This window comes from Salvelinus sp. IW2-2015, linkage group LG30 (genome assembly GCF_002910315.2).
Source record: "Salvelinus sp. IW2-2015 linkage group LG30, ASM291031v2, whole genome shotgun sequence".
In the NCBI taxonomy this organism is placed as follows: Eukaryota; Metazoa; Chordata; class Actinopteri; order Salmoniformes; family Salmonidae; genus Salvelinus; species Salvelinus sp. IW2-2015.
This window is the reverse complement of record NC_036869.1, coordinates 7049642-7075767: the sequence shown is the minus strand read 5'-3', so window position 1 is coordinate 7075767 and position 26126 is coordinate 7049642. Positions and strand designations below refer to the sequence as shown.

Below are 26126 nucleotides of genomic sequence, written 5' to 3'. Positions count from 1 at the left end.
AAACAAAGGAATTAAGTGCAATATCTGGCAGGCAATTAATGTCTGCCCACACATGTCATTTAAGATTTATTATCCTGTCATTTGATTGAACATTGCATTATTGGCCTCACAATTCTTGTTTTCTTTCCCAAAGAAATATGACAATATGACTGTTTTCTGTGCATATCCCTTATGACACCAAAGCCTGCCACAGCCAGCAGCTACTGCTCGGCATTATTTGTAACTCAAGATAGCTATTTGCTTATCTACAGGGCTGGAGTTAATTCAGATTGAAGGCAGTCAATTTAGGAAGTACACTACGGGGCCAAAGTTTTAGAAGTACTACTCATTCAACGTTTTTTCTTTATTTGTACTATTTTCTACATTGTAAAATAATAGTGAAGACATCAAAACCATAAAATAACAAATATGGAATCATGTAGTAACCAAAAAAGTGTTAAACAAATCAAAATACATTTGATATATTTGAGATTCTTCAAATAACCACCGTTTGCCTTGATGACAGAATCCTCTCTTGGCATTCTCTCAACCAGCTTCACCTGGAATGCTTTTCCAACGGTCTTGGAGTTCCCACATATATTGAGCACTTGTTGGCTGCTTTTCCTTCACTCTGCGGTCCGACTCATCACAAACCATCTCAATTTGGTTGAGGTCGAGTGATTGTGGAGGCCAGGTCATCTGATACAGCACTCCACCACTCTCCTTCTTGGTAAAATAGCCCTTACACAGCCTGGAGTTGTGTTGGGTCATTGTCCTGTTGAAAAACAAATGATAGTCCCACTAAGCCCAAACCAGATGGGATGGCGTATCGCTGCAGAATGCTGTGGTAGCCATGCTGGTTAACTGTGCCTTGAATTCTAAATAAATCACAGACAGTGTCACCAGCAAAGCACCCCCACACCATAACACCTCCTCCTCCAGGCTTTATGGTGGGAAATACACACATCTGTTCACCCACACCGCGTCTCACAAAGACACGGAGGTTGGAACCAAAATCTCCAATTTGGACTTCAGACCAAAGGACAAATTTCCACCGGTCCAATGTCCATTGCTCATGTTTCTTGGTCCAAGCAATTCTCTTCTTCTTTTTGGAGTCCTTTAGTAGCGGTTTCTTTGCAGCAATTCGACCATGAAGGCCTGATTCACACAGTCTCCTCTGAACAGTTGATATTGAGATGTGTCTGTTACTTGAACTCTGTGAAGCATTTATTTGGGCTGCAATCTGAGGTGCAGTTAACTCTAACAAACGTATCCTCTGCAGCAGAGGTAACTCTGGGTCTTCCATTCCTGTGGCGTTCCTCATGAGAGCCAGTTTCATCACAGCGCTTGATGGTTTTTGAGACTGCACTTCAAGAAACTTCAAAGTTCTTGAAATGTTCCCGGATTGACTGACCTTCATGTCTTAAAGTAATGATGGACTGTCATTTCTCTTTGTTTATTTGAGCTGTTCTTGCCATAATATGGACATGGTCTTCTACCAAATTGGGCTATCTTCTGTATACCCCCCTACCTTGTCACAACACAACTGATTGGCTCAAACGCATTAAGAAGGAAATAAATTCCACAAATTAACAAGGCACACCTGTTAATTGAAATTAATTCCAGGTGATTATCTCATGAAGCTGGTTGAGAGAATTCCAAGAGTGTGCAAAGCTGTCATCAAGGCAAAGGGTGGCTATTTGAAGAATCTCAAATATAAAATATATTTTGATTTGTTTAACACTTTTTAGTTACTACATGATTCCAAAAGTGTAATTTCATAGTTTTGATGTCTTCACTATTATTCTACAATGTGGAAAATAGTAAAAATAAAGAAAAACCCTTGAATGAGTAGGTGTTTGAAAATGTTTGACTGGTAGTGTAAGTTTTAATACAAAAATACAAAATGAAAAACAGCATCAATGACTTCTTAATAAACTGAGGCGTAGAAGATATTTATTGAAAAAGTTTTTCAATTTTTGAATATTAAATTAAACTGACTGTCTTCAATTTGAATTGATCCCAAACCTGTAGATAAGCAAATAGCTATCTTGAGTTACAAATAATGTTAGCACTTGAAGATATATATTATACCTTATAATCATTCGTTTTAAGATATTACTAATTTATAAATCTGTAGTAAATAGCTGTAACCCATTGGTTAATTTATTGTAAACCAAAGGTATATAAGGTGTACCTTATATATTAAGATACACCTGCTATACATAAAAAAAGGGGTTTAAGTGGGTTCAGAATTTTTTTTGATGATCAAATAGAAATTTGACATCTTGAGTTACAAATAATGGTAACACTTTACATAATGTTACACATTATAAATGGTTTATAAATAACACAAATTATTTTTTAAAAGATGAGTTTACAGTTATTATTATTAATTGTTAGGATTATAATTTATGAAATGCTTATAGATAATTAATGAACAGGAATAACACGCTGATTCATTTCTTATAAACCAAACCATGCTACTGCTGCTGATATAAATAAGCAATAAGGCCTGAGGGGGTGTGGTATATGCCCAATATACCACGGCTAAGGGCTGTTCTTAAACACAACCCAACTCGGCGTGCCTGGACACAGCCCTTAGCCGTGGTACATTGGCCATATATCACAAACCCCCGAGGAGCCTTATTGCTATTAAACTCAGCAAAAAAAGATTCATCCCTTTTTCAGGACCCTGTCTTTCAAAGATAATTCATAAAAATCCAAATAACTTCACAGATCTTCATTGTAAAGGGTTTAAACACTGTTTCCCATGTTTGTTCAATGAACCATAAACAATTAATGAACATGCACCTGTGGAACGGTCGTTAAGACACTAACAGCTTACAGACGGTAAGCAATTAAGGTCAGTTATGAAAACTTAGGACACTAAAGAGGCCTTTCTACGGACTCTGAAAAACACCAAAAGAAAGATGCCCAGTGTCCCTGCTCATCTGTGTGAATGTGCCTTAGGCATGCTGCAAGGAGGCATGAGAACTGCAGATGTGGCCAGGGCAATAAATTGCAATGTCCGTACTGTGAGACGCCTAAGACAGTGCTAAAGGGACACAGGACGGACAGCTGATCGTCCTCGCAGTGGCAGACCATGTGTAACAACACCTACACAGGATCGGTACATCCGAACATCACACCTGTAGGACAGGTACAGGATGGCAACAATAACTGCCCGAGTTACACCAGGAACGCACAATCCCTCCATCAGTGCTCAGACTGTCCGCAATAGGCTGAGAGAGACTGGACTGAGGGCTTGTAGGCCTGTCGTAAGGCAGGTCCTCACCAGACATCACCGGCAGCAACGTCGCCTATGGGCACAAACTCACCGTCGCTGGACTAGACAGGACTGGCAAAAAGTGSTCTTCACTGACGAGTCACGGTTTTGTCTCACAAGGGGTGATGGTCGGATTTGTGTTTATCGTCGAAGGAATGAGCGTTACACCGAGGCCTGTACTCTGGAGCGGGATTAATTTGGAGGTGGAGGGTCCGTCACGGTCTGGGGCGGTGTGTCACAGCATCATCGGACTGAGCTTGTTGTCATTGCAGGCAATCTCAATGCTGTGCGTTACAGGGAAGACATCCTCCTCCCTCATGTGGTACCCTTCCTGCAGGCTCATCCTGACATGACCCTCCAGCATGACAATGCCACCAGCCATACTGCTCATTCTGTGCGTGATTTCCTGCAAGACAGGAATATCAGTGTTCTGCCAGCGAAGAGCCCGGATCTAAATCCCATTGAGCACGTCTGGGACCTGTTGGATCGGAGGTTGAGGGCTAGGGCCATTCCCCCCAGAAATGTCCGGGAACTTGCAGGTGCCTTGGTGGAAGAGTGGGGTAACATCTCACAGCAAGAACTGGCAAGAACTTGCAGTCCATGAAAAGGAGATGCACTGCAGTACTTAATGCAGCTGGTGGCCACACCAGATACTGACTGTTACTTTTGATTTTGACCCCCCCTTGGTTCAATAACACATTATTCCATTTCTGTTAGTCACATGTCTGTGGAACTTGTTCAGTTTATGTCTCAGTTGTTGAATGTTGTTATGTTCTTACAAATATTTACACATGTTAAGTTTGCTGAAAATAAACGCAGTTGACAGTGAGTACTTTTCTTTTTTGCTCAGTTTATAAACTGGTTACCAAAGTAATTAGAGCAGTAAAAATACATGTTTTGTCATACCCGTGGTATACGGTCTGATATACCATGGCTTTCAGCCAATCAGAATTCCGGGCACAAACCTCACAGTTTATAATGTAATATATACATTACGTTATAATATAACTTGTATTTATAAAGGGTTTATAAGCAGTTTACAGATATAACCGCTATTGATTCATTTATTAGAAACCAAACCACGCTACTGCTGCCGTAAGCTCTGACCTTTCGTCTTGAAGGAGAAGTTGCAGTGGGTGCAGTGATAGGGCCGTACGTCCGAGTGGGTGCGGATGTGTTTACGCAGCATGCTGGGCTTCTTGCAGCGGATCCCACACTCCTCACAGATGTATTTACCACGACCACGCCCACGCACGTACACATAGTCCTCGTTAGATTTGAATCTGCAGGGTTCACAAGAAGGTGAAAAACAATAAGTGCATACACCCAACATGACTGAATCCTTACAAAAACTATTCAAATTGAGGGGACAATGAAAATATTTATATTACGGTTAAGACACCTACCCTCCATCAAATATTTTGACCCTCCGTGGCTCTATTTTGGATGAGGAAGAATCCTTGTCTGACTCGCTGCTCACCTGACTCTCAGGTTGCACTTTGCTGTTATTCTCAGTTTTCTGAGGCTTTAGGACCTAGGGAGTAAGTTGATTTGAGAAATTAAGTTCAAGACAGAAAAGATAACATGCCCTTCACAAATTTCTATCATGAAATTATGGATATATTTAATTGGATTAAGAGATTAAATTATGGAAAATTAAACACAGATAATTCTACAAATAAATGTAAAAAATGCAATTAACATTTGACAAATTATGTTTGGTTCTTACCTTAGGCATGACGTCTTTTAGCTTGCTTGAATAGGCCAAGATGTCGGATTTCATACTTGTCGTTATGGCCTCTGTGTAGTGTATTTTCTTGGAGTTCTGCTTGGAGTCAAAGAGAGACATCACCACTTTGGTGGACAGGCCCAGTGGGTTGGGGTTGTTGGGGCTCACCGCCCAGGTGGAGTAGGCCGAGACCTTCTGGTCCGTCTGGGGGACATGCAGAGGCCTCCTCTTCATCAGGTAACACCAAGTGAAGGTGGTGGCAGTTTTCAGGCTGGGGAAAGACAGGCGATGGCTGTCTCGTGTGTTGACGACAGATACAGATGAGGCCAATTTCACCTGTCCATGGAAAGTCGAGGGCCTAATGGGACACTTGGCGGAAGACCATCTCTCTTCCTCGCTCTTGTCTTGAGGCTTCAGGGAGGCGTTAGCTGGCACAGAGGAGGAGTCATGACTCCCTGGAGCGGTGTTTAATGCAGAGCGTGGTTGTTCCTGGGGAACTACAGAAGATGGTTCATCCTTTCCGGTGCTTTCAGGTGTCATAGTCTTGCAGTTCTTAGGAGTCTGGGCGTCCTTTTCACCTACTGGCTTCTCGTGTTGCAGTGGAGGGGCCTCAGTTTCAATGGGACTGTCCACTGGTTCAGTGGTGCACACCTGCCGGACTAGCATCAGCTTCCGTTGCCTAGTTACCTCCGCCATCTTCGAGTTCAGGTAGTTGACTGACCTGCCATCAGTGAGGCATGCGGCACCATGTTCATCCTTTGCTCGCTTCTGATGTTTTTCCATGGCGATATCCAAGCTGTTGGCAGGGGAGAGCATTCTCTTGCTTGAGGCAATGGGCTCTTGTTGTAGGCAAAGGGTCACAGCTGCCATTTTCTGGGTGCAGTGTAAGGACCCCAGGGAGGGAGCTCTTTGAATTTCACCAATATGGTTCTGGGTATTGGAAACTAAACCGTGTTTTACTTGAAGGCCAGTAGATGCTGGAGGCCTGTCCTTGTTCATTTCTGGTACAGTCTTTGTGTCAGTATCTACAACATACAGGTTACTCGCCACAGAGAGGGAAGGGTGCATCTGCTCATGAGTTATCAGTATCTGTGGCAATTGGAGAGCACCTGGTAGGTTTTGAGAAGGTGGGTCATTTTGTAGGCTTACAGGCAAGACTATTGATTGTGTCTTATTGTCTACAATCTGAAAACATGGTTGTGCCACACAGACATTGTGGAGAACATCTGAAGACTTCGAAATACTTTGCATCTGATTGGCAATAGGTATTGTTAAGACTGGTAAAGTTGTCTGAGTACCCTGTGTGGTAGAGAGAGAGTATGTTTGGCTTGGTCTCAGAGCAGGACACTGCAGTTGGTATTTGGGCACAAAGCTTTTCTTGTCTTGAGAGTCAGCAGATTTGTTCTGGGCATCATCTTGGCCGACCACGACATGAACCACAGATTGCTGTATATTTTGGCATGTCTGAACCCTCGACGTTAGGTGCCAAGGGTGTGGAAGGCCATGGATTTGAGGCAGTTGACCTTGGCTGCCCAAGTTAATGCTTTGCACCATTCTTTCATTCTTCTGAGGGAGAGTTCCTCCAGAATGCACAATAAAGGGTTGGGCAAGGGGAGGCTTGTTGGCAGTCTGTTGAGGCCTCTGCTGAGATGTAGAGAATACAGTGGGGAGCCTCTGGAGAGGTATGGCATGCCTCCCGACATGTTGCTGACTCTCTGGCCCAATCTTTAAAGACATCTGGCGTACCAAGGGCCCCCTTCGCCTTTCAATGAGAGGTACCTGTACAGACGGGAAGGCTTGAGCACTCGTTGGCAGTTCCATTGGTGACATTAACCTGTTGGGTGGCAGAGACCTGCTGGGGGAGACACTGCCAAAGTCAAAGGACTTGCTGCGATAGTCGCACAAGATCTCCACTGAGGGTTGAGTGCAACTGATCTGTTCTGAGGCAGCACGTCTTATCATGCCAGGGACCCCCAGGGTGTTGAAGGCTATTGGTAGCCCTTGAGGCTCAGATATTTTGTTGACAAATTCTCCTCTGGAGGGGCTCTCTGACCTGGATGGTTCATCCCGGTCGAAGGAGGCTGAGATACTGGAGCATCTTGAGAGGCTACTGTCTCTGCTGAGGCTACGAGACAGTGAGGACTCAAAGCTCGATTCTCCAGAGGAGTGCTCCATCTGAGCCAGACGAATTCTCTTTTTCTTGGGTGGAAGCTTTTCTGTCGGTAGTTTGGACAGGCTCTCGCTCCTCTGGGGCCAGTTGAATGTATCTGCAACCTTTTCCCCTTGCTCAGTGCTCTGACCGTTATGCTCCCGATCGGGTTCCTCTGTGACCAGGATTTCAGGAATGTTATTTTGGCGAACCAGACGAGACTGCTGGACAGCAGCACAGCTCTCAGCCACTGCTGCTAATGTGCTGTCGACACGGTTTTCCATCCCTTGTTTCCCCTGGTCGGCACATTTAGGAATGGACATCTTTTCATGGTAGCTCTCTAATGAAAGATTGGCAGTAGCATCGGTCTTAGTTTTTCCTGTGCTATGGCCATCTTTGTACAAGAAATCAACAGGAGAGGCCCTGTCAATAGATTCAGAGTTCTCAAAGGAATTGGGCTTGCTTAAAGAGTTGGTGTGTCTGATAACTGATGTACCGCTGCCTTGCCTCTGTAGGTCGCCTCTCTCTTTACCAGAGGTGTTAACCTGGGTTTCTCTGATCGGTGACAGTCTTGATTCTGATGCATCTGTACCTCTTGCTACTAGCTGATTTTGAGTTATTTGCSGTGGGTTGCTTTTAGGCTGTAGATCAACCATGATAGAGTGCTGAGAAAATGGCCGACCTGAACTGGCTGTTGATAGTTGGCAAGAATCAAAACTGACAGAGCATGGGGGATTGGTGTCAGTTGGTGATTGGTCATCATCGTCACCAACACTCTTCATTTTCCTTCTTTTTCTAATTGATTGCTGTTGGTCCATTATACCTGAAATAACTGTTCTGGGGACTAACGGCTGCTGCATGACATGTTGAAAAACATCCTGCTCAGTCTCTCTGACAGATACTGGCTTGTTTTTCGGACCATGGAGCTCTGAACAATAGAATTTCTTGTGATTTTCAAAGTTTTCTAGTTTTCGGTACCGATTGCGACAGGTCTCACATTCATACATTGTGCCTTTGCTCTGCAGAGGCTTTCGGTTTGGGTCTTGTGTATGCTCAAAAGACCTGCTTCTTTGCATTAACTCAGTGGAGATGCTAGACCCATGGTAGCCTTCGTCCATGGAACGGACTGAGGTAAGGCCCTCACTTGTGGAGAAATCCTCCACTGCTACTTGTCGTACAAGAGTACGAGAATGTATTGCTGGATTTGGGGTAGAGGGGGCAGATGAAAACACATCATCGTTTAAGGAACTCATTTTGTCATCAAAAGACTGACAGATCCGTAGTGGGTGGGGTTGCTGGACAATGTTTGGTGGGAGACCCGAGTGCCCTGGAGTTGTGGGCATAGAATTACTTCTTGTTATTGGTAAACAGTCCATTGGTGTATACTGATTGGGTACAGATAGAAGAAATACTGGCTTAGATTTTTCTGTGGGGGTGAAGGGGGACTTGGGTATGTCTGAGCTGGAACTCGACCTTCTCGCCATTGGTTTAAGGTCAAACTGAAAAGAGTCTTTAAATATATACGATTTGGGGGAGTCTATGCTACCTCTCCTAGAAAGAGAAGTCCTTCTTGGTTTGACACTGTCCAGCTGTTTGTCGTCAACCACTGCCTCATTGTCCGATATTAACTTTGAGATTCGTTCCTCGAGAGAGAGTGCTTTTGTTTCTAACGGAGGACGCATTTGTCCTTGCACAACACGTGGCTTCTCCACAGAAGCCACATGCATAACAGTGGCAACCACTGCAGGGAGATTAGGAAGTGCATTTTTGGTGACATCCATGTCTGTTGGTGGGGTTATTTTGACAAAGGGACTCGGGGGACTCATGGCCTGGTCTGCACTTTCAGAACGTGAGAAGTAACCAGAGTCTGTGCTGCCTAAACTGCGGGGACTAAGCAGACACTTGCCCTGCTGCTGCTGAGAAAAGTCTGTGGCTTGCTGCCTCTGAAGCTGACCATGTCCGCCTACTGGTGGAGTCCTGCACTGCTGATCCTCATCCTCACTTCCTGCATCCTGTAGGGGGCTTGTGCAATCCACCTCTTTCAAGGACGACAGGACGGTGATGCTGGATCTCAGATGTGCCGTTTGGAAGTCCTTTTGCCGCTGGGCAGTAGCCTGCTCAGGGCTGGAGTCTGTGACTCTTGGACTGTCCGCCCGCTGAGGGGAGACATTGACAGGATAGACAACCACTTTTGGGAGGCTAGCTGTCCCTTTGGACTCATAGCCCCTCTGACTCAGAGGGAAAACAGCTGATGGGTCCCCTGCATCCCCATGATTGCCTTGTGTTGTGCCTGCACTCTGCAAACTGCTCTCAGAGAACGCTGCAACACTGCTTTGTGACGAGTCAGGGTCCAGGTCTGCTGTGCTACTTTCCTCATCGCTGTCCCCACTTTCCTCCACATCTGAATGTGTTCCAAGTGCTTTGTCAGATTCCACGGAGAGGGACCCACTTCCAAAGTCGGAACGCGCCACAAGCCCCAGTTTTATTGCGTGAGCATGGGATTTCTTATGCTTGTACAAATTGCTCTTAGTTTTGAATGAGAAGCCACAAGTAACACACGGGTAGGGCCGCTCTCCTGTGTGAGACCTGATGTGCTTGAGTAACACACTGGGCTTTGCACATGCCCGACTGCAGTATTCACACACATACTTCCCCTGCTTCTTAGGCTTTTGGTCCTTTGCTGAGATGCTACACATCTGTTCAAGCCCAAAGTTCACAACCGTGGCCTTCTGGACTGGGTTGTAACCAGGTGTAACAGGGACTTGAATGGTGCTAGGGACACTAGCCGATAGGGACTGGCATGTGTGCACCACCGGTGGCTGGCTCTGAGGCAAGGAATTGGAGCCTGAGGGAACAGGTGAATCGGAGGAGCCAGTACTGAAGCTCACCTGCAAGCCAGGCTTTTCCCCACAGTTGCTGAAATGCTGTGTAGCATGCTGCAAAGTCTGCAAGGGAACAGCCTGGGTAGAGGACTGCATTGTGTAGGTCTCTTGTTTATTTACAAAGTCATTCTGCATATGCGCAGGCTGAGTTTGGAGTCCAAAATGTATAGCTGGCATAGCATTTACTTCACTATTAGACTGAGCAGAAAGAGTTCGGCCAGGTTTTTCAACGGCTGTGACTGGAAAATATTTTTTTTTTTCTGCCAAGGAGCTGAAGTCTGGTTCCATAGCCTTGAGCAAGACTTCAAGGGGAGCGCCAGCATGGTAAGGAGAGTCACCTTCACAGCTTGTTTCGCCACTCTTACTGTCCTTGAGCTGCTGAGACTCCCCAACACCAGAGACAGATTCCTCTTTACCACTGATGGGATCGAGAGACTGTGGCTTTGAGAAGGACGTATCCCTCTGGTTTAGCCTATCATTGTCAATGGAGGATGTCACTCCCTCAGAGGATTCAGCATTAGGCTGGACATACTCCRTATCTCGGTTCTGGCTTGGTGAGCTGGCAGGGTTTTGAGAAGGGCTGTTGGGGTAGGAGCAAGAGGGTGCGGCTTCCTTGGACGAGGCAGCTTGGAGTGTTGCCACGGAGGTCTTGGACTGCAAGGACTTCTTCACAGGAGATTTGGGTATTTTCTTCAGCTGGTTTTCTGCCACAACCTTTTTCCTCTTCAGTGCCTTTATGTTATCTGCACTTCTTCGACCACCCTCATTGATCCCTGTAAAGAAAACAAAAGAGAAATTAGCATGTATATTGAAATAATATTATATAATATACAATAACAATAATAACAACAACAACATGCTATTTAGCAGACATGTTTATCCAAAGCGACTTAGAGTCATGCGTGCATTAATTTTACGTATGGGTGGTCCCAGCGGGAATCAAACACATGACCCTTTGCGTTGCAAGCGCCATGCTCTACTGCCTGAGCTGCAGTTTATAGTTTATGCAAAATGCTAAATAAAAATGATCCGATATGCTATGAGGATCTTCACTGAGAAGAATAGATATGATTCACCAAGAATTCACCAACCAGATAAAAATATGGTTTGGCCTGTGTTAGAAGAAACCACCCTGCAAATTGTGCTACCAAGCATCTGTTTTGTTGATTAATTGGAAGTGAAGTTTGTTAAGCAACACTCCTCAATTAACAAATTCCTCTCACATTTTTCTGTCAATTTCATCCAAACAATTCTGTACGCAGGTATATTCCTAGTTTATTTTTATCTTGTACAAAATATTCAGAGCATGATAATCAATTAGGGTATTTTACAAAATAAAACGCATCACCAGTTGCATTAATCATCGGTCTTTCTACCAAAGATAAAAGGCTGTACTCTACCTGTGCATCAAGATTTTTAACGGTAGCAGCAAATCACTTGTCTATGTCTGTCGTTTGGTCTGTAAAACCTCCATCCTCAACATCAACACCAGCCAACCTTTACCGCTCACTGCCTTTTGTCTCCGACAGCTCGTTCTCATGGATGAGGCTTCTTGTTTTGGGCTCTGGAAGTTCTCCTCAGCAGCGCTAGCTGTGCGTCTGAAGCCACTGAGGCCCACGCATCATTACAGTATGAATAAAACCCACCCTCTCCCTCGCTCTCTTCCTCATTCCCACTCCTTTTCAAACCACCCCTTAACATTTTCCCTTTCATAATGATGTTGAGGATAGATTAATAAAAATCTAACTGTTCCCTATAAATGTGTACCTTAATGCAATGTTATTGTATATACATTGCATATGCATACATTAAATAGGTAGTGCATGTGTATTAGAGAATATGCAAACATGTCGAGTAACGAAGTCAATCTCTGATTGCACTTAATGCTGGAGAGAACCAGCGCTACCGGTGCTAATTATTATTGAGCCAGATAATTACATAACACCAAATACAGTAATGGGAAACAACAGGTGTATTTCATTACTACGTTACCACACAATTCAGTGAAATTGCAGCTTTTATCCTATGGGTGTGCAGTCAGTTACCCAACCAAATACAGCTTCTACTGTTTTAACCAGATAGACCCATAGAGGGCTGTCCCATAACTCCTAAACCTGGCCTTGAAAGAGATGTTAATTAAAATTTCACTATTTTTCAACTTCATATTCATCATCTCCAGCACCACCCTAACATCAACATATGGGAAAACGGCAGTCTATGTTTTGTGGGGAAAAAGACAAGTGTTTCCAATGACATCATCGTGTGCATTGTGTGATTTTAACCAACTATGAGTAGGCATCGCCTAATACTTACTAATTGGTTGATGATGTCATGAGAATCACTTATTGTCTATCTTTTTTACTATAAAACATACTGTAGAAACGTTCCATCTTCACATATGTTGATGTTGGGGTGGTGATGGAGATGATGAATATGAAGTTGAAAAATAGTGACATTTAAACATAGAACTTACAGAAAAGGTTACTTCACTAAGTATTAATAACAGCCTTACAGTGTGAGTTATTTTGCACGCGGTACCAGAATTCTATGCTGCTGTTCTAGAATTTGATTGTTGTATTTTGCCGCTATTCTCTGCACCCCTCATTGCATCAATATCGCATTTTCTGCTTCATATTAGGCGTTTATAAAACTGTATTTTTAACCACTCAATCTCTTATCCTTTCTGCTTATAGCAGTAGCAGCAAGTATCTATAGTATTATTTATAATTATATAATTATTATTATGATCTATATTAAATTAATATTATCTGAAAGAGGCTGTGGTATTAGCCTGTCTGAGGGTCTGCGCGTGTGAGACGATGTAACGATGTGCACTGAGGGTCGGGAAGCAAGTTCAGGGAGTGAGTATTATAATAAATAAATGCAACATAATACAAAACAAGAACCACGAACAATGCACAGACATGAAACTGAAACAGAAACAATGACACCTGGGGAAGGAACCAAAGGGAGTGACATATATAGGGAAGGTAATCAGGGAAGTGATGGAGTCCAGGTAAGTCTGATGACGTGCAGGTGCGCGTAACGATGGTGACAGGTGTGCACCATAACGAGCAGCCTGGTGACCTAGAGGCCAGAGAGGGCAAACACGTGACAGGTGGGAAACCTGAGGTGTTAAATCCGGTGTGTTTGATACAATAGTGTTGAACAAACCAAAGTGATAGCGGGGTATGAGCATACAGTGGGGCAAAAAAGTATTTAGTCAGCCACCAATTGTGCAAGTTCTCCCACTTAAAAAGATGAGAGAGGCCTGTAATTTTCATCATAGGTACACTTCAACTATGACAGACAAAATGAGGAAAAAAAATCCTGAAAATCACATTGTAGGATTTTTAATGAATTTATTTGCAAATTATGGTGTAAAATAAGTATTTGGTCACCTACAAACAAGCAAGATTTCTGGCTCTCACAGACCTGTAACTTCTTCTTTAAGAGGCTCCTCTGTCCTCCACTCGTTACCTGCTGTCTCTTATACACATCTAGATGTGTATAAGAGACAGACATAATACAAAACAAGAACCACGAACAATGCACAGACATGAAACTGAAACAGAAACAATGACACCTGGGGAAGGAACCAAAGGGAGTGACATATATAGGGAAGGTAATCAGGGAAGTGATGGAGTCCAGGTAAGTCTGATGACGTGCAGGTGCGCGTAACGATGGTGACAGGTGTGCACCATAACGAGCAGCCTGGTGACCTAGAGGCCAGAGAGGGCAAACACGTGACAGGTGGGAAACCTGAGGTGTTAAATCCGGTGTGTTTGATACAATAGTGTTGAACAAACCAAAGTGATAGCGGGGTATGAGCATACAGTGGGGCAAAAAAGTATTTAGTCAGCCACCAATTGTGCAAGTTCTCCCACTTAAAAAGATGAGAGAGGCCTGTAATTTTCATCATAGGTACACTTCAACTATGACAGACAAAATGAGGAAAAAAAATCCTGAAAATCACATTGTAGGATTTTTAATGAATTTATTTGCAAATTATGGTGTAAAATAAGTATTTGGTCACCTACAAACAAGCAAGATTTCTGGCTCTCACAGACCTGTAACTTCTTCTTTAAGAGGCTCCTCTGTCCTCCACTCGTTACCTGTATTAATGGCACCTGTTTGAACTTCTTATCAGTATAAAAGCTGTCTCTTATACACATCTAGATTCTGCAAAGGGACCAGGACGACTGATCCGTGTAAAGGACAGAATGAATGGGGCCATGTATCGTGAGATTTTGAGTGAAAACCTTCCATCAGCAGATCCCAAACACACCGCCCGGGCAACGAAGGAGTGGCTTCGTAAGAAGCATTTCAAGGTCCTGGAGTGGCCTAGCCAGTCTCCAGATCTCAACCCCATAGAAAATCTTTGGAGGGAGTTGAAAGTCAGTGTTGCCCAGCAACAGCCCCAAAACATCACTGCTCTAGAGGAGATCTGCATGGAGGAATGGGCCAAAATACCAGCAACAGTGTGTGAAAACCTTGTGAAGACTTACAGAAAACGTTTGACCTCTGTCATTGCCAACAAAAGGGTATATAACAAAGTATTGAGATAAACTTTTGTTATTGACCAAATACTTATTTTCCACCATAATTTGCAAATAAATTCATTAAAAATCCTACAATGTGATTTTCTGGATTTGTTTTTCTCATTTTGTCTGTCATAGTTGAAGTGTACCTATGATGAAAATTACAGGCCTCTCTCATCTTTTTAAGTGGGAGAACTTGCACAATTGGTGGCTGACTAAATACTTTTTTGCCCCACTGTATATTACATATGCAGACCATGGCTAAGGCAAACGCTGGCATCCTAAATGCTTTATGTTCATTTTTAAAAATGTATTTAATTTATTCTACCCAGGAAAAACTAGGCTACAGCGGTGCCTACATTTGATCATCCTGTCAACGTATTATCACCACTGGACATTTAGCCTAAAGATGCCTGCTTCGTCGCCAAGCGATGAAGATATTTTGCGTCATCAAATGCAGTAAGTATTATGGCTTGGATAGGTTTTAGCCTGGTCAGAGCGGAGGAGAGTGAGAACAGGGTCACGTAATCAACAAAGTGCGGTAGTTTGTTCGGAAGGTCAGATTAAATGGTGACTATGTGTAATCAGCTATATTGTGTGCAGAGACCATGGCATTAGTGAGGTGCGGTTGTGTATATATGTGTGTATATATAGTTTATCGTAAACTATGGAGCTAATCAGGATTATCTAGGTTTATACATTGGCATCATCTATGGGCTGAATGTTACATGTGCGGACCAGTTATCGAGCTCCTTCCAGAACGTGGTCACATTTGTATAAACTTAAAGTATTAACGTAAACTCACCCCATTCCGTACAAATGTGCGCAAACGCAACATTCAAACGAGGCTACAAAGAAAACGAATGGGACTGTAGCGACTGTGTTGACTTCAAAATCGGGGGTGTGAACTAGGTTTCTATTCAAGTGTTGATCGACATGGTAATGGTTCTATAGAATTGGAGAAAAGTTGAAAAACGGACCCTCCGTTACATCGTGACGTGTCATGTCGTAACGTACAGCACGCATAAAGCAAATATTTATGTCTTACAATCTCTCTCCACCAGGTGTAGCACTTCTCTCATCATTTAAAAACAAGAAATGGACAGTGACAGGGGTAAGGGGATCATTGCATGCGATCATCATTCTCAAAGCCGCTGTTTACTTCTAAGATCACTTTAGCATCGCCCTAAAAACCTGATTCAAATTCGACACAAACCTTCAAATAGGTATGCAATGACACATTATATAAACTCTTTATAGTGTATTATTTACATTTTAGAGGCGATAAGGTGATAAGTTGAACAGATCGAGTGAAAAAAAGCAATTTTCCCACACATCTCTCCTTCTCACTATCACGCATTAGTTTCGCTTCCCCACCCGCCATTTTTAAAAAGACCCGACGTGGCTCATTGCCTGCTTGAATTATGCAGAAACGGGCAGCGATAATGTTGGAAAGGGGAGAAATTGTGCTTTACAATGGTATTGACATTACAGTTGATCTGGAAGTATTACGTTTTTGGGGCGCTAAAATAAGGGCAATTGTACGGACCAAGGCGATGTACGAGTTTACGTGAGTTTACGTTACCTACTACAAACTTCAATAAAATGGTTTCACCCAAATCTGGCAACCCTGTTTTGCTTTCACTCTACGGCTAGGCAGTACGCTTGTAATTGAGGTGATAATCTGAGATGATAACATGTGAAATGTCAGAATAATAGTAGAGTGATTTATTTCAGCTTTTATTTCTTTCATCACATTCCCAGTGGGTCAGAAGTTTACATACACTCAATTAGTATTTGGTAGCATTGCCTTTAAATTGTTTAACTTGGGTCAAATGTTTCGGGCAGCCTTCCACAAGCTTCCCACAATAAGTTGGGTGAATTTTGGCCCATTCCTCCTGACAGAGTTTGTGGAACTGAGTCAGGTTTGTAGGCCTTCTTGCTCTTTTTCAGTTCTGCCCACAAATTTTCTATGGGATTGAGGTCAGGGCTTTGTGATGGCCACTCCAATGACTTTGTTGTACTTAAGCCATTTTGCCACAACTTTGGAAGTATGCTTGGGGTCAATGTCTATTTGGAAGACCCATTTGTGACCAAGCTTTAACTTCCTGACTGATGTCTTGAGATGTTGCTTCAATATATCCACATAATTTTCCTACCTCATGATGGCATCTATTTTGTGAAGTGCACCAGTCCCTCCTGCAGCAAAGCACCCCCACAACATGATGCTGCCACCCCCGTGCTTCAGGGTTGGGATAGTGTTCTTCGGCTTGCAAGCCTCCCCTTTTTCCTCCAAACATAGCGATGGTCAGTTCCATTTTTGTTTCATCAGACCAGAGGACATTTCTCCAAAAAGTATGATCTTTCTTCCAATGTGCAGTTGCAAACCATAGTCTCTCTTTTTTTTATGGCGGTTTTGGAGCAGTGGCTTCTTCCTTGCTGAGCGGCCTTTCRGGTTATGTCGATATAGGACTCATTTTACTGTGGATATAGATACTTTTGTACCTGTTTCCTCTAGCATGTTCACAAGGTCCTTTGCTGTTCTGGGATTGATTTGCACTTTTCGCACCAAAGCACGTTCATCTCTAGAACACGTCTCCTTCCTGAGTGGTATGACGGCTGCATGGTCCCATGGTGTTTATACTTGCATACTATTGTTTGTACAGATGAACGTGGTACCTTCAAGCGTTTGGAAATTGCTCCCAAGGATGAACCAGACTTGTGGAGGTCTACAATTTATTTTCTGAGGTCTTAGCTGATTTCTTTTGATTTTCCCATGATGTCAATCAAAGAGGCACTGAGTTTGAAGGTATGACTTGAAATACATCCACAGGTACACCTCCAATTGACTCAAATCATGTCAATTAGCCTATCAGAAGCTTCTAAAGCCATGACATCATTTTCTGGAATTTTCCAAGCTGTTTAAAGGCCCAGTCAACTTAGTGTATGTAAACTTCTGACCAACTGGAATTGTGATACAGTGAATTAGAAATCTGTCTGTAAACAATTGTTAGAAAAATTACTTGTGTCCTGCATGAAGTAGATGTCCTAACCGACTTGCCAAAACTATAGTTTGTTAACAAGAAATTTGTGGAGTGGTTGAAAAACGAGTTTTAATGACTCCAACCTAAGTGTATGTAAACTTCTGACTTCAACTGTATTTGCAATGGTACGCTGCAGGGACCACTCAATAATGATCACAAATATGTGATCGTACGCATCAAAGGGTAAAGAGTGTGGTTTTAGTGACCCATTACATAAGGTTAGCTTTACCCTGTGTGCATCCCAAATTGCACTCTATTTCCTATATATTATGTTACTTTTGACCAGGGCCTATAGGCCTGTCATGATTTCCTGGCTTTTACATTTTGTTCCCCTCCTATTACCCATAAAATGATGTCAGGATTCCTATTAGTCCCTGACATAGATAGATATTGGTTCTACAGTGCCTTCAGAAAGTATTCCACATTTTGTTATGTTCCTGCCTGAATTCAAAATTGATTAAATATATTTTCTTCTCACCCATCTACACACAACACCCCAGAAGGAAAATTKAAAAAATGTTTTTAGAAATGTATTGAAAATTAAATACAGAAATATCTGATTTAAATACGTTTTCACACCCCTAAGTCAATACTTTGTATAATCACCTTTGGCAGCGATTACAGCAGTGAGTCTTTCTGGGTAAGTTTCTAAGAGCTTTCCACACCTGGATTGAGCAACATTTGTCCATTTATTCTTTTCAAAATTATTCAAGCTCTCAAATTGGTTGTTGATCATTGCTAGACAACCATTTTCAGGTCTTGCAATAGATTTTCAAGTAAATTTAAGTCAGAACTGTAACTCGGCTACTCAGGAACATTCACTGTGTTCTTGGTAAGCAACTCCAGTGTAGATTTGGCCTTGTGTTTTTAGGTTATTGTCCTGCTGAAAGGTGGTTACTTCGCACAGTGTCTGATGGAAAGTAGACCGAACTAGGTTTTCCTCTAGGATTTTGCCTAACTCCATTCCATAAATTTTTTTATCCTGAAAACCTCCCCATTCCTTAACGATAAAAGCATACCCATAACATTATACAGCCACCACTATGCTTGAAAATATGGGGAGTGGTACTCAGTAATGTGCTGTATTGAATTTGACTCAAACATAACACTGTACTCAGAACAAAAAGTGAATTGCTTTGCCAATTGTTTTGCAGTATTACTTTAGTGCCTTGTTGCAAACAGGATGCATGTTTTGGAAAATGTTTATTCTATACAGGCTTCCTTCTTTTTCACTCTGTCAATTAGGTTAGTATTGTGGAGTAATTAAAATATTGATCCATCCTCAGTTGTCTCCTATCACAGCCATTAAACTCGAACTGTTTTAAAGTCACCATTGGCCTCATGGTAAAATCCATGAGTGGTTTCCTTCCTCTCCGGCAACTGAGTTAAGAAGGACACCTGTATCTCTGTAGTGACTGGGTGTACTGATACACCAGCCAAAGTGTAATTAATAACTTCACAATGCTAACTTCACTGGGCTCCTGAGTGGTGCAGTGGTCTAAGGCACTGCATCTCAGTGCAAGACACATCACTATAGTACCTGGTTCGTATCCAGGCTGTATCACATCTGGCTGTGATTGGGAATCCCATAGGGCGGTGCACAATTGGCCCAGCGTCAATTGGCYGGAGTAGGCCGTCATTGTAAATAAGAATTTGTTCTTAACTGACTTGCCTAGTTAAATAAAGATAAAGGAAAATCTGTCCTTCTGCCCCTGAGCAAGGTAGTTAACTCACTGTTCCCCGGGCGCCGAAGACGTGAATGTGGATTAAGGCAGCCCCCCGCACCCCTCTGATTCAGAGCGTTGGGTTAAATGCGGAACACACATTTCAGTTGAATGCATTCAGTTGTACAACTGACTAGGTATCCCCCTTTCCCTTTCTAGATCCCCCTTTCCCTTTCCTAGATGCCCTTCTTTGCGAGGCATTGGAAAATCTCCCTGGTCGTGGTTAAATCTGTGTTTGAAATTCACTGCTCGACTGAGGGACCTTACAGATAATTGTATGTGTAGTCATTCAAAAAGCATGTTAAAACACTATTTTTGCACACAGTCCATGCAACTTATTATGTGACTTTTTATGCAAATGTTTACTCCTGAATTTATTTAGCCTTGCCACAACAAAAGACATTTCAGCTTTTCATTTTTATTACGTTGTAAACATTTCGGGGAAAAAACTACTTTCTACTTTGACATTGTGGGGTATTGTGTGTAGGCCAGTGACACAAAATCTCAAGTTAATACATGTTAAATTCAGGCTGTAACACAACATGTGGAATAAGTCAAGGGGTGTGAATACTTTCTAAAAAGACACTAAGTAACGCTTGGTGGTCTTATGAATTAATAAGTATAAATCAATTATTTGCACTTGCAATGAAATGCATTTTTTTCACCAGCCATGTTTTAGCTCAGATTACTATTCTGGATGACATAGTACATTGCAGGGAATGGCCATGAGTTAGAAAGCAAGGGAGGAAAATGACTGAAAGACAAGGAAAATGAGAAGCCATTGAAATGGTGTCCTAGTAGCACCTATTGATAGTGCCTTTCCATGGGGATTAACCTGTGATTGACAGGCCTGGTGACATCACCGGTGGTGTATTTGGAGAGGGGATATAGACGATCTATACATTGTTAGTTCCGAATCCTCTCGCTTCAACACATAACCCCACCCAACCTCATTCAAAAGGAGAATGAGTCAATGTCTCAAAGGGCACCTTATTCCCTATTTAGCGCACTACTTTTGGGCCCTGGTTGAAAGTACTGCACTATAAAGGGAAAAGGGTGCCATTTAGGATGGATACTATGTAGGGCCTGCTCAGAGAGCAGGGGGGATCTAAAGGGATAGAGGAAATACCGGAACCTTCCTGATGTAGTAATCTCTTTGGCATACTAACACTAATCTTCCTAGCTAAGGAACATAGCCTTAACAGCATTCAAGGCATGAGTAAATATTTGTCTGCGTCCCAAATAGCACCCTATTCTCTATATCAGTGGTTCCCAAACTTTTTTAACCGTGGCACACATTGATGGGATAAAAATTCCACACCTAAAATTCCCCAAATGTCCCTATGAACTTATTTAGTGGTGATGACCTCCACCTCACCTGGTACATACTACAAATCATCTATACAGATGTAACCATTTGTGCCATTCAATGTATTATCTGAGTGTATTATCTGAGTGATATTCTTTCTAGACGTGACGCTTGGCATTCAGGCATTCAGGCCAAAGTGTTCAACTTTGGTTTCATCAGACCAGAGAATCTAGTTTCTAATGGTCTGAGAGTCTTTTAGGTGCCAAGCGGGCTGTCATGTGCCTTTTACTGAGGAGTGGCTTCCGTCTGGCCTGATTGGTGGAGTGCTGCAGAGATGGTTGTCCTTCTGGAAGGTACTACCATTTTCACAGAGGAACTCTGGAGCTCTGTCAGAGTGACCATCGGGTTCTTGGTCACCTCCCTGGCCAAGGCCCTTCTCCTCCGATTGCACAGTTTGGACAGCTGTATGAAGCATCTTGGTGGCTCCAAACTTCTTCCATTTAAGAATGATGGAGGCCACTGCGTTCTTGGGGACCTTCAATCCCCACATCTGTGCCGACACAATCCTGTCTCAGAGCTCTACGGACAATTATTTTGGCCTCATGGCTTGGTTTTGGATCTGACATGCACTGTCAACTATGGGACCTTATATAGTAGACAGGTGTGTGTGCCTTTCCAAATCATGTCCAATAATTAACATGTACTACAGGTGGACTCCAATCAAGTTGCAGAAACATCTCAAGGATGATCAATGGAAACAGGAAGCACCTGAGCTCAATTTCGAGTCTCATAGCAAAGGGTCTGAATGCTTATGTAATTAAGGTATTTCTGTTTATTCGTCATACATTTCTAAAAACCTGGTTTTGCTTTGTTATTATGGGGTATTGTGTGTAGCTAGGGTGAGAACAATTTAATCCATTTTAGAATAAGGCTGTAACTTAACAAAATGTGGAAAAAGTCAAGGGGTCTGAATAATTTCTGAATGCACTGAGCTGGAATGTCAAGCTAACTGAAGCTGGTTAGCTTTAGAAAACACTGAGTAGATCTAGCTTGCGTCGTAGGATACCCCTCTGTACAGCAGGTTTTTTTTACAGTTAGCATCACCCCTTTCAAAAACAAAGCCTGCGCCGTATTCCACCTCATGAGCTTCTGTGATTGACCAATTAAAATGTTCCTTGCATGTATCGTACAAAAAACAAGAACATTTTGAGTTGACTGATTTTAGGGTACATTGAATGATGTGCTGTTTACATCAGTATTATCATAGGGTTGACACAGGCTACATCAATTTATCATTAACATCAGAGGACAAAATGTATTGTGAAGCCACAAGGCTTTTTCAATAAACTGACTGTCAGAAATTGCATCCTATTCCCTATGTAGTGCACTACATTTGACCAGGGCCCATAGGGTTCTGGTCAAAAGTAGTGTACTATATAGAGAATAGGGTGCCATTTCAGACGCAACCAATGACTGCCTGAGGAAACGCAGACGGAAAATATCCAGGCAGTTTTTCCTGTGTTAAAAATGTAATCTCCATAATGTAATGACTGGACTCCACTGACACAGCGCACAAATGACCAATACTTTTTCCTATGATGAGCTCAAAAAGACACTCCCAGCATTTGCCACAGAACACCAGCAGTACGTAAAATGGCACAGTACGTTCTTTACAAATCACTGCGTTACTGTAAGTATGGACAGGAAAATAAATTCCCCTCACAGCATACACTTAGCTAACTAGCATATGTTGAAAGTGAAAGCATTCCATTAATTCCCTTTGATCGTTACTCATCGATTTAGAAATTATACCTTTCTGTGCGCCGGCTTTGGTATCTTTCAGTTCATTCTGTGCTTCTTCGATTTTATCTGCAACACAAGAAAGGAAGGATACCTGTTGGTTTTCAGCACAGAGAAACAAACCAGAAGTAAGAGGCTGATTATTATCCACACTATAGGCAATGTAGAAAATAACTAATGATCCTGGGGATGCTTCCTACACTGGTGTTGTGGTATGGAGAGGTTTTTTATTATAATAAGAACCAGACCTTCTTACATGGCAAAGGGATAACACCAGAGTATTACAAAAACCATCATTATGGGAACAGCTCTTAGGGCTAGTACACACATAGGTTAGTACACACATAGGTAATGTCCCAAATGGCACCCTATTCCCAATTTAGTGCACTACTTTTGACAAGTAGTGGGCCCTTTTCCAAATTAGTGCACTATAGGGAATAAGGTACGAATTGGGACAGTGTTGAGAGCTCTTAAAATGCCTCAATTCCACAGCATATGCATGATACATGTTAGTGGAAAATGAGCTAAACAAATTAACGCAGAGTGATAATGTAATTCTAATTAACTTTAAGAAACTGAAGGGATTCCATGAGGATCAATGTATCGATAAGATCAAGCACAACCTAGGCTACATCACAACACAACTCACATGGCTGTGTAATATTTCCATCTCGATTAGACCTTTTATAGTGTGTGTCTTTGTCCCAAATTTTTTCACACCCTTGACCTTAAGCTTACTACCATGTGAGCATTGCTGCACTTATGATGTGAAGAAATAAACTATTAGGCTATCAACATTTTAAGCTAAACATTCTGATCTGTTGCGTAAGCCACAGTAGGTAAAAAAAAAAAAAAATTCTACTGGTTGTATTAATTTGTAATCTATCGCATCCCACAACTGTCCCAGACCATGTTAGTAATATTTATTTCTCGCACAGAATAGGTCGACTTTGTACAATGGGGGATATTAGATTAACATAGGCTTGTGCTTTTGCTGTTCGTTAGGCCTACTCATCTTGTTGGCTGCCGAAAAGTAAATGTAGTTCTTACAATATCTTCAATATGCACCTCGGAATTGAATTAGGACGCGAGCAGTTGCGTCCCGGATGTGTCTGTCTTCACTTGTAGCCTGCAAAAGTCATGGATTTTTTTAGGATGCATTACGGCCACACAAAGGGGATGCTGCAGGGAAATTGGAGGCATTATCAAGTGCTTGTCAAATTGAAGTCTACGCAAAAAAAACTAAGCAGAGCTCAAGCCTTTCAAGCGACTTTTTTCAAATCATCATTAGTCGCATCATGCAGCCTTACAAAACATACAGCCCAACGTTTGTAGAACTAAAGTTACATTAATAACTCTAAATTAAGCATATAGGAATACCTATTTCTTTGTTAACCGCACAACACAGAATAGCCGCATGTGCTCACTCGCTCAAATCGCTTGGAGAAAATATCATTTCTGTACAGCACTTCGAGATATTAGCTGATGTACGAAGGGCTATATAAAAATAAAATTGATTGATTGATTTCTATTTTATTCAGCTTTGTTCATTTGTATTCTTCATACTATAAAATAATACCATGGAATTCTAAGCAAATCTTGTCTGCTAAATGAACTAGTGTAGCCCACAGCCATTTGAAATAGACGAATGGATTTATTGTGAAGGTGTAGGCTATATTACATGGATTTATTAGACTTTTGAAAATGTAGATGTTCCAAAGGTCTGCTTCAGTGGCTTGTAGGCTGTGTGGTAGCCAGGATATTATGTGTTTGTTAATTAACTGTCAATTACCGTGAGACCAACAGTTATTTGCTTGACAATCATCGTCTGACGAAATTGTGAGCCCCCCCCCCCCCCCTCTGGCCCACCACCCTAACAATCGTAAACAGCCACAGTTTGCGCACGTGTGTGTATTTACTTATTTGGGAGCATGTTGTGGCAATGTGTGTATGAATGAGTGCGTGAACTGAGATAACCCTCTGACAGGGGATACAGACTGATAGCATGTTCTTGGCACTGAGGCCTGGTTGGTATGCCTCCAGTGACAGGATCAGTAACCAACAGAGTAACAGAGTCCCTCAACACACACACACACACACACACACACACGCACACGACACGCACACGCACACGCACACGCACACAGCACACACACACATCCCTCAGCTTCAGTTCATAGAACCACATTTGCCTACGAGGCATTCACGATAACTACCCCCAAAGCTCCCTAAAGCATACCACAAATGATATTATTGCAACCTAATTTAAAATAATAATTACTAATTTTCATTGGTCAGGGGGATTTGAGATAGACTTTTACTATTATGCTTTATTGTTTGTACATGTATTCGCTTAGACCACACTGGCAATCTTAATCTCACTGATTACTACTACAAACAGAACAATCTGAGGGGTAATATGGGGTATGAGACCAGGGACAGCATTCACCATAGATCAGATTACACACACCACAAATGAATTGACAGACACCTATAAGTAAAAGCCACTATGCCCAGTACTGAGTGCACACCACCTCTGAACCATGGTGCACGCCACCTCTGAACCGGTGGTGAACGCCGCCACCGTCTGAACCGTGGTGAACGCCGCCGCCTCTGAACCGTGGCTGAACAACGCCTCTGAACCGTGGTGAACGCCAGCCGCCTGCTGACCGTGGTGACCCGCCACCTCTGAACCGTGGAACCAGCCGCCTCTGAACCGTGGTGAACGCCAGCCGCCTCTGAAACCGTGGTGAACGCCGCCGCCTCTGAACCGTGGTGAACGCCGCCGCCTCTGAACCGTGGTGAACGCAGCCCGCCTCTGAACCGTGGTGAACGCAGCCGCCTCTGAACCGTGGTGAACGCAGCCGCCTCTGAACCGTGGTGAACGCAGCCGCCTCTGAACCGTGGTGAACGCAGCCGCTCTGAACCGTGGTGAACGCAGCCGCTCTTGAAACCGGTGGTGAACGCAGCCGCCTCTGAACGTGGTGAACGCAAGCCGCCTCTGAAAAAACCCGGGGTGGAAACGCCGCCTGCCTCTGAACCGGGGTGAACGCCGCCGCCTCTGAACCGGGGTGAACGCCGCCCCTCTGAACCGGGGGAACGCCGCCACCTCTGAACCGTGGCTGACGCCGCCACCTCTGAACCGTGGTGAACGCCGCCAACCTCTGAACCGTGGTGAACGCCGCGCCACCCGCTCTGAACCGTGGTGAACAATGCCACCTCTATGGAACGCACCGCGGTGAACGCCGCCACCTCTGAACCGTGGTGAACAACGCCACCTCTGAAACCGTCGGTGACCGTGACGCACTCTGAACCGTGGTGAAACAAATGCCACCCCTCTGAACCGTGGTGAACGCCGCCACCTCTGAACCGGGGTGAACGCCGCCACCTCTGAACCGTGGTGAACGCCGCCACCTCTGAACCGTGGTGAACAACACAGTTACAGTATGAAGCAGTGAAGGAGAGAGAAAGGGAAGGCACTGGCTGCATACCAAATGGCACCCCATTTCCTTTATAGTGCACTACTTTTGAACAAGGCCCATGACAAGGGTCCAAATGTCAGGGACCCCAAAAGTAGTGCACTATAAAGGAAATAGGGTGTGATTTGGGATGAAGGGTACACACTTAATCAGAATGCTAGGAGTTATTAAGACCGTGGGGAATGATTATATTGTTGTTCC

At 43.2% G+C, this 26126-nt stretch overlaps 1 protein-coding gene across 3 annotated transcripts in view; it reads right to left on the bottom strand.

Moving 5' to 3' along the window:
• Positions 1-26126, bottom strand: part of LOC111955052 (HIVEP zinc finger 1) — a 74148-nt gene that overhangs the window by 5275 nt on the left and 42747 nt on the right. For all 3 annotated transcript variants that reach the window (XM_023975098.1, XM_023975097.3, XM_023975096.3), the window contains 4 exons: positions 22459-22515; positions 4998-10801; positions 4675-4802; positions 4376-4551 (listed from right to left, as the gene is read on the bottom strand). In XM_023975098.1, the coding sequence (XP_023830866.1) occupies positions 4376-4551; positions 4675-4802; positions 4998-10801; positions 22459-22515 (6165 nt within the window). The remainder of the gene's footprint in view (positions 1-4375; positions 4552-4674; positions 4803-4997; positions 10802-22458; positions 22516-26126) is intronic.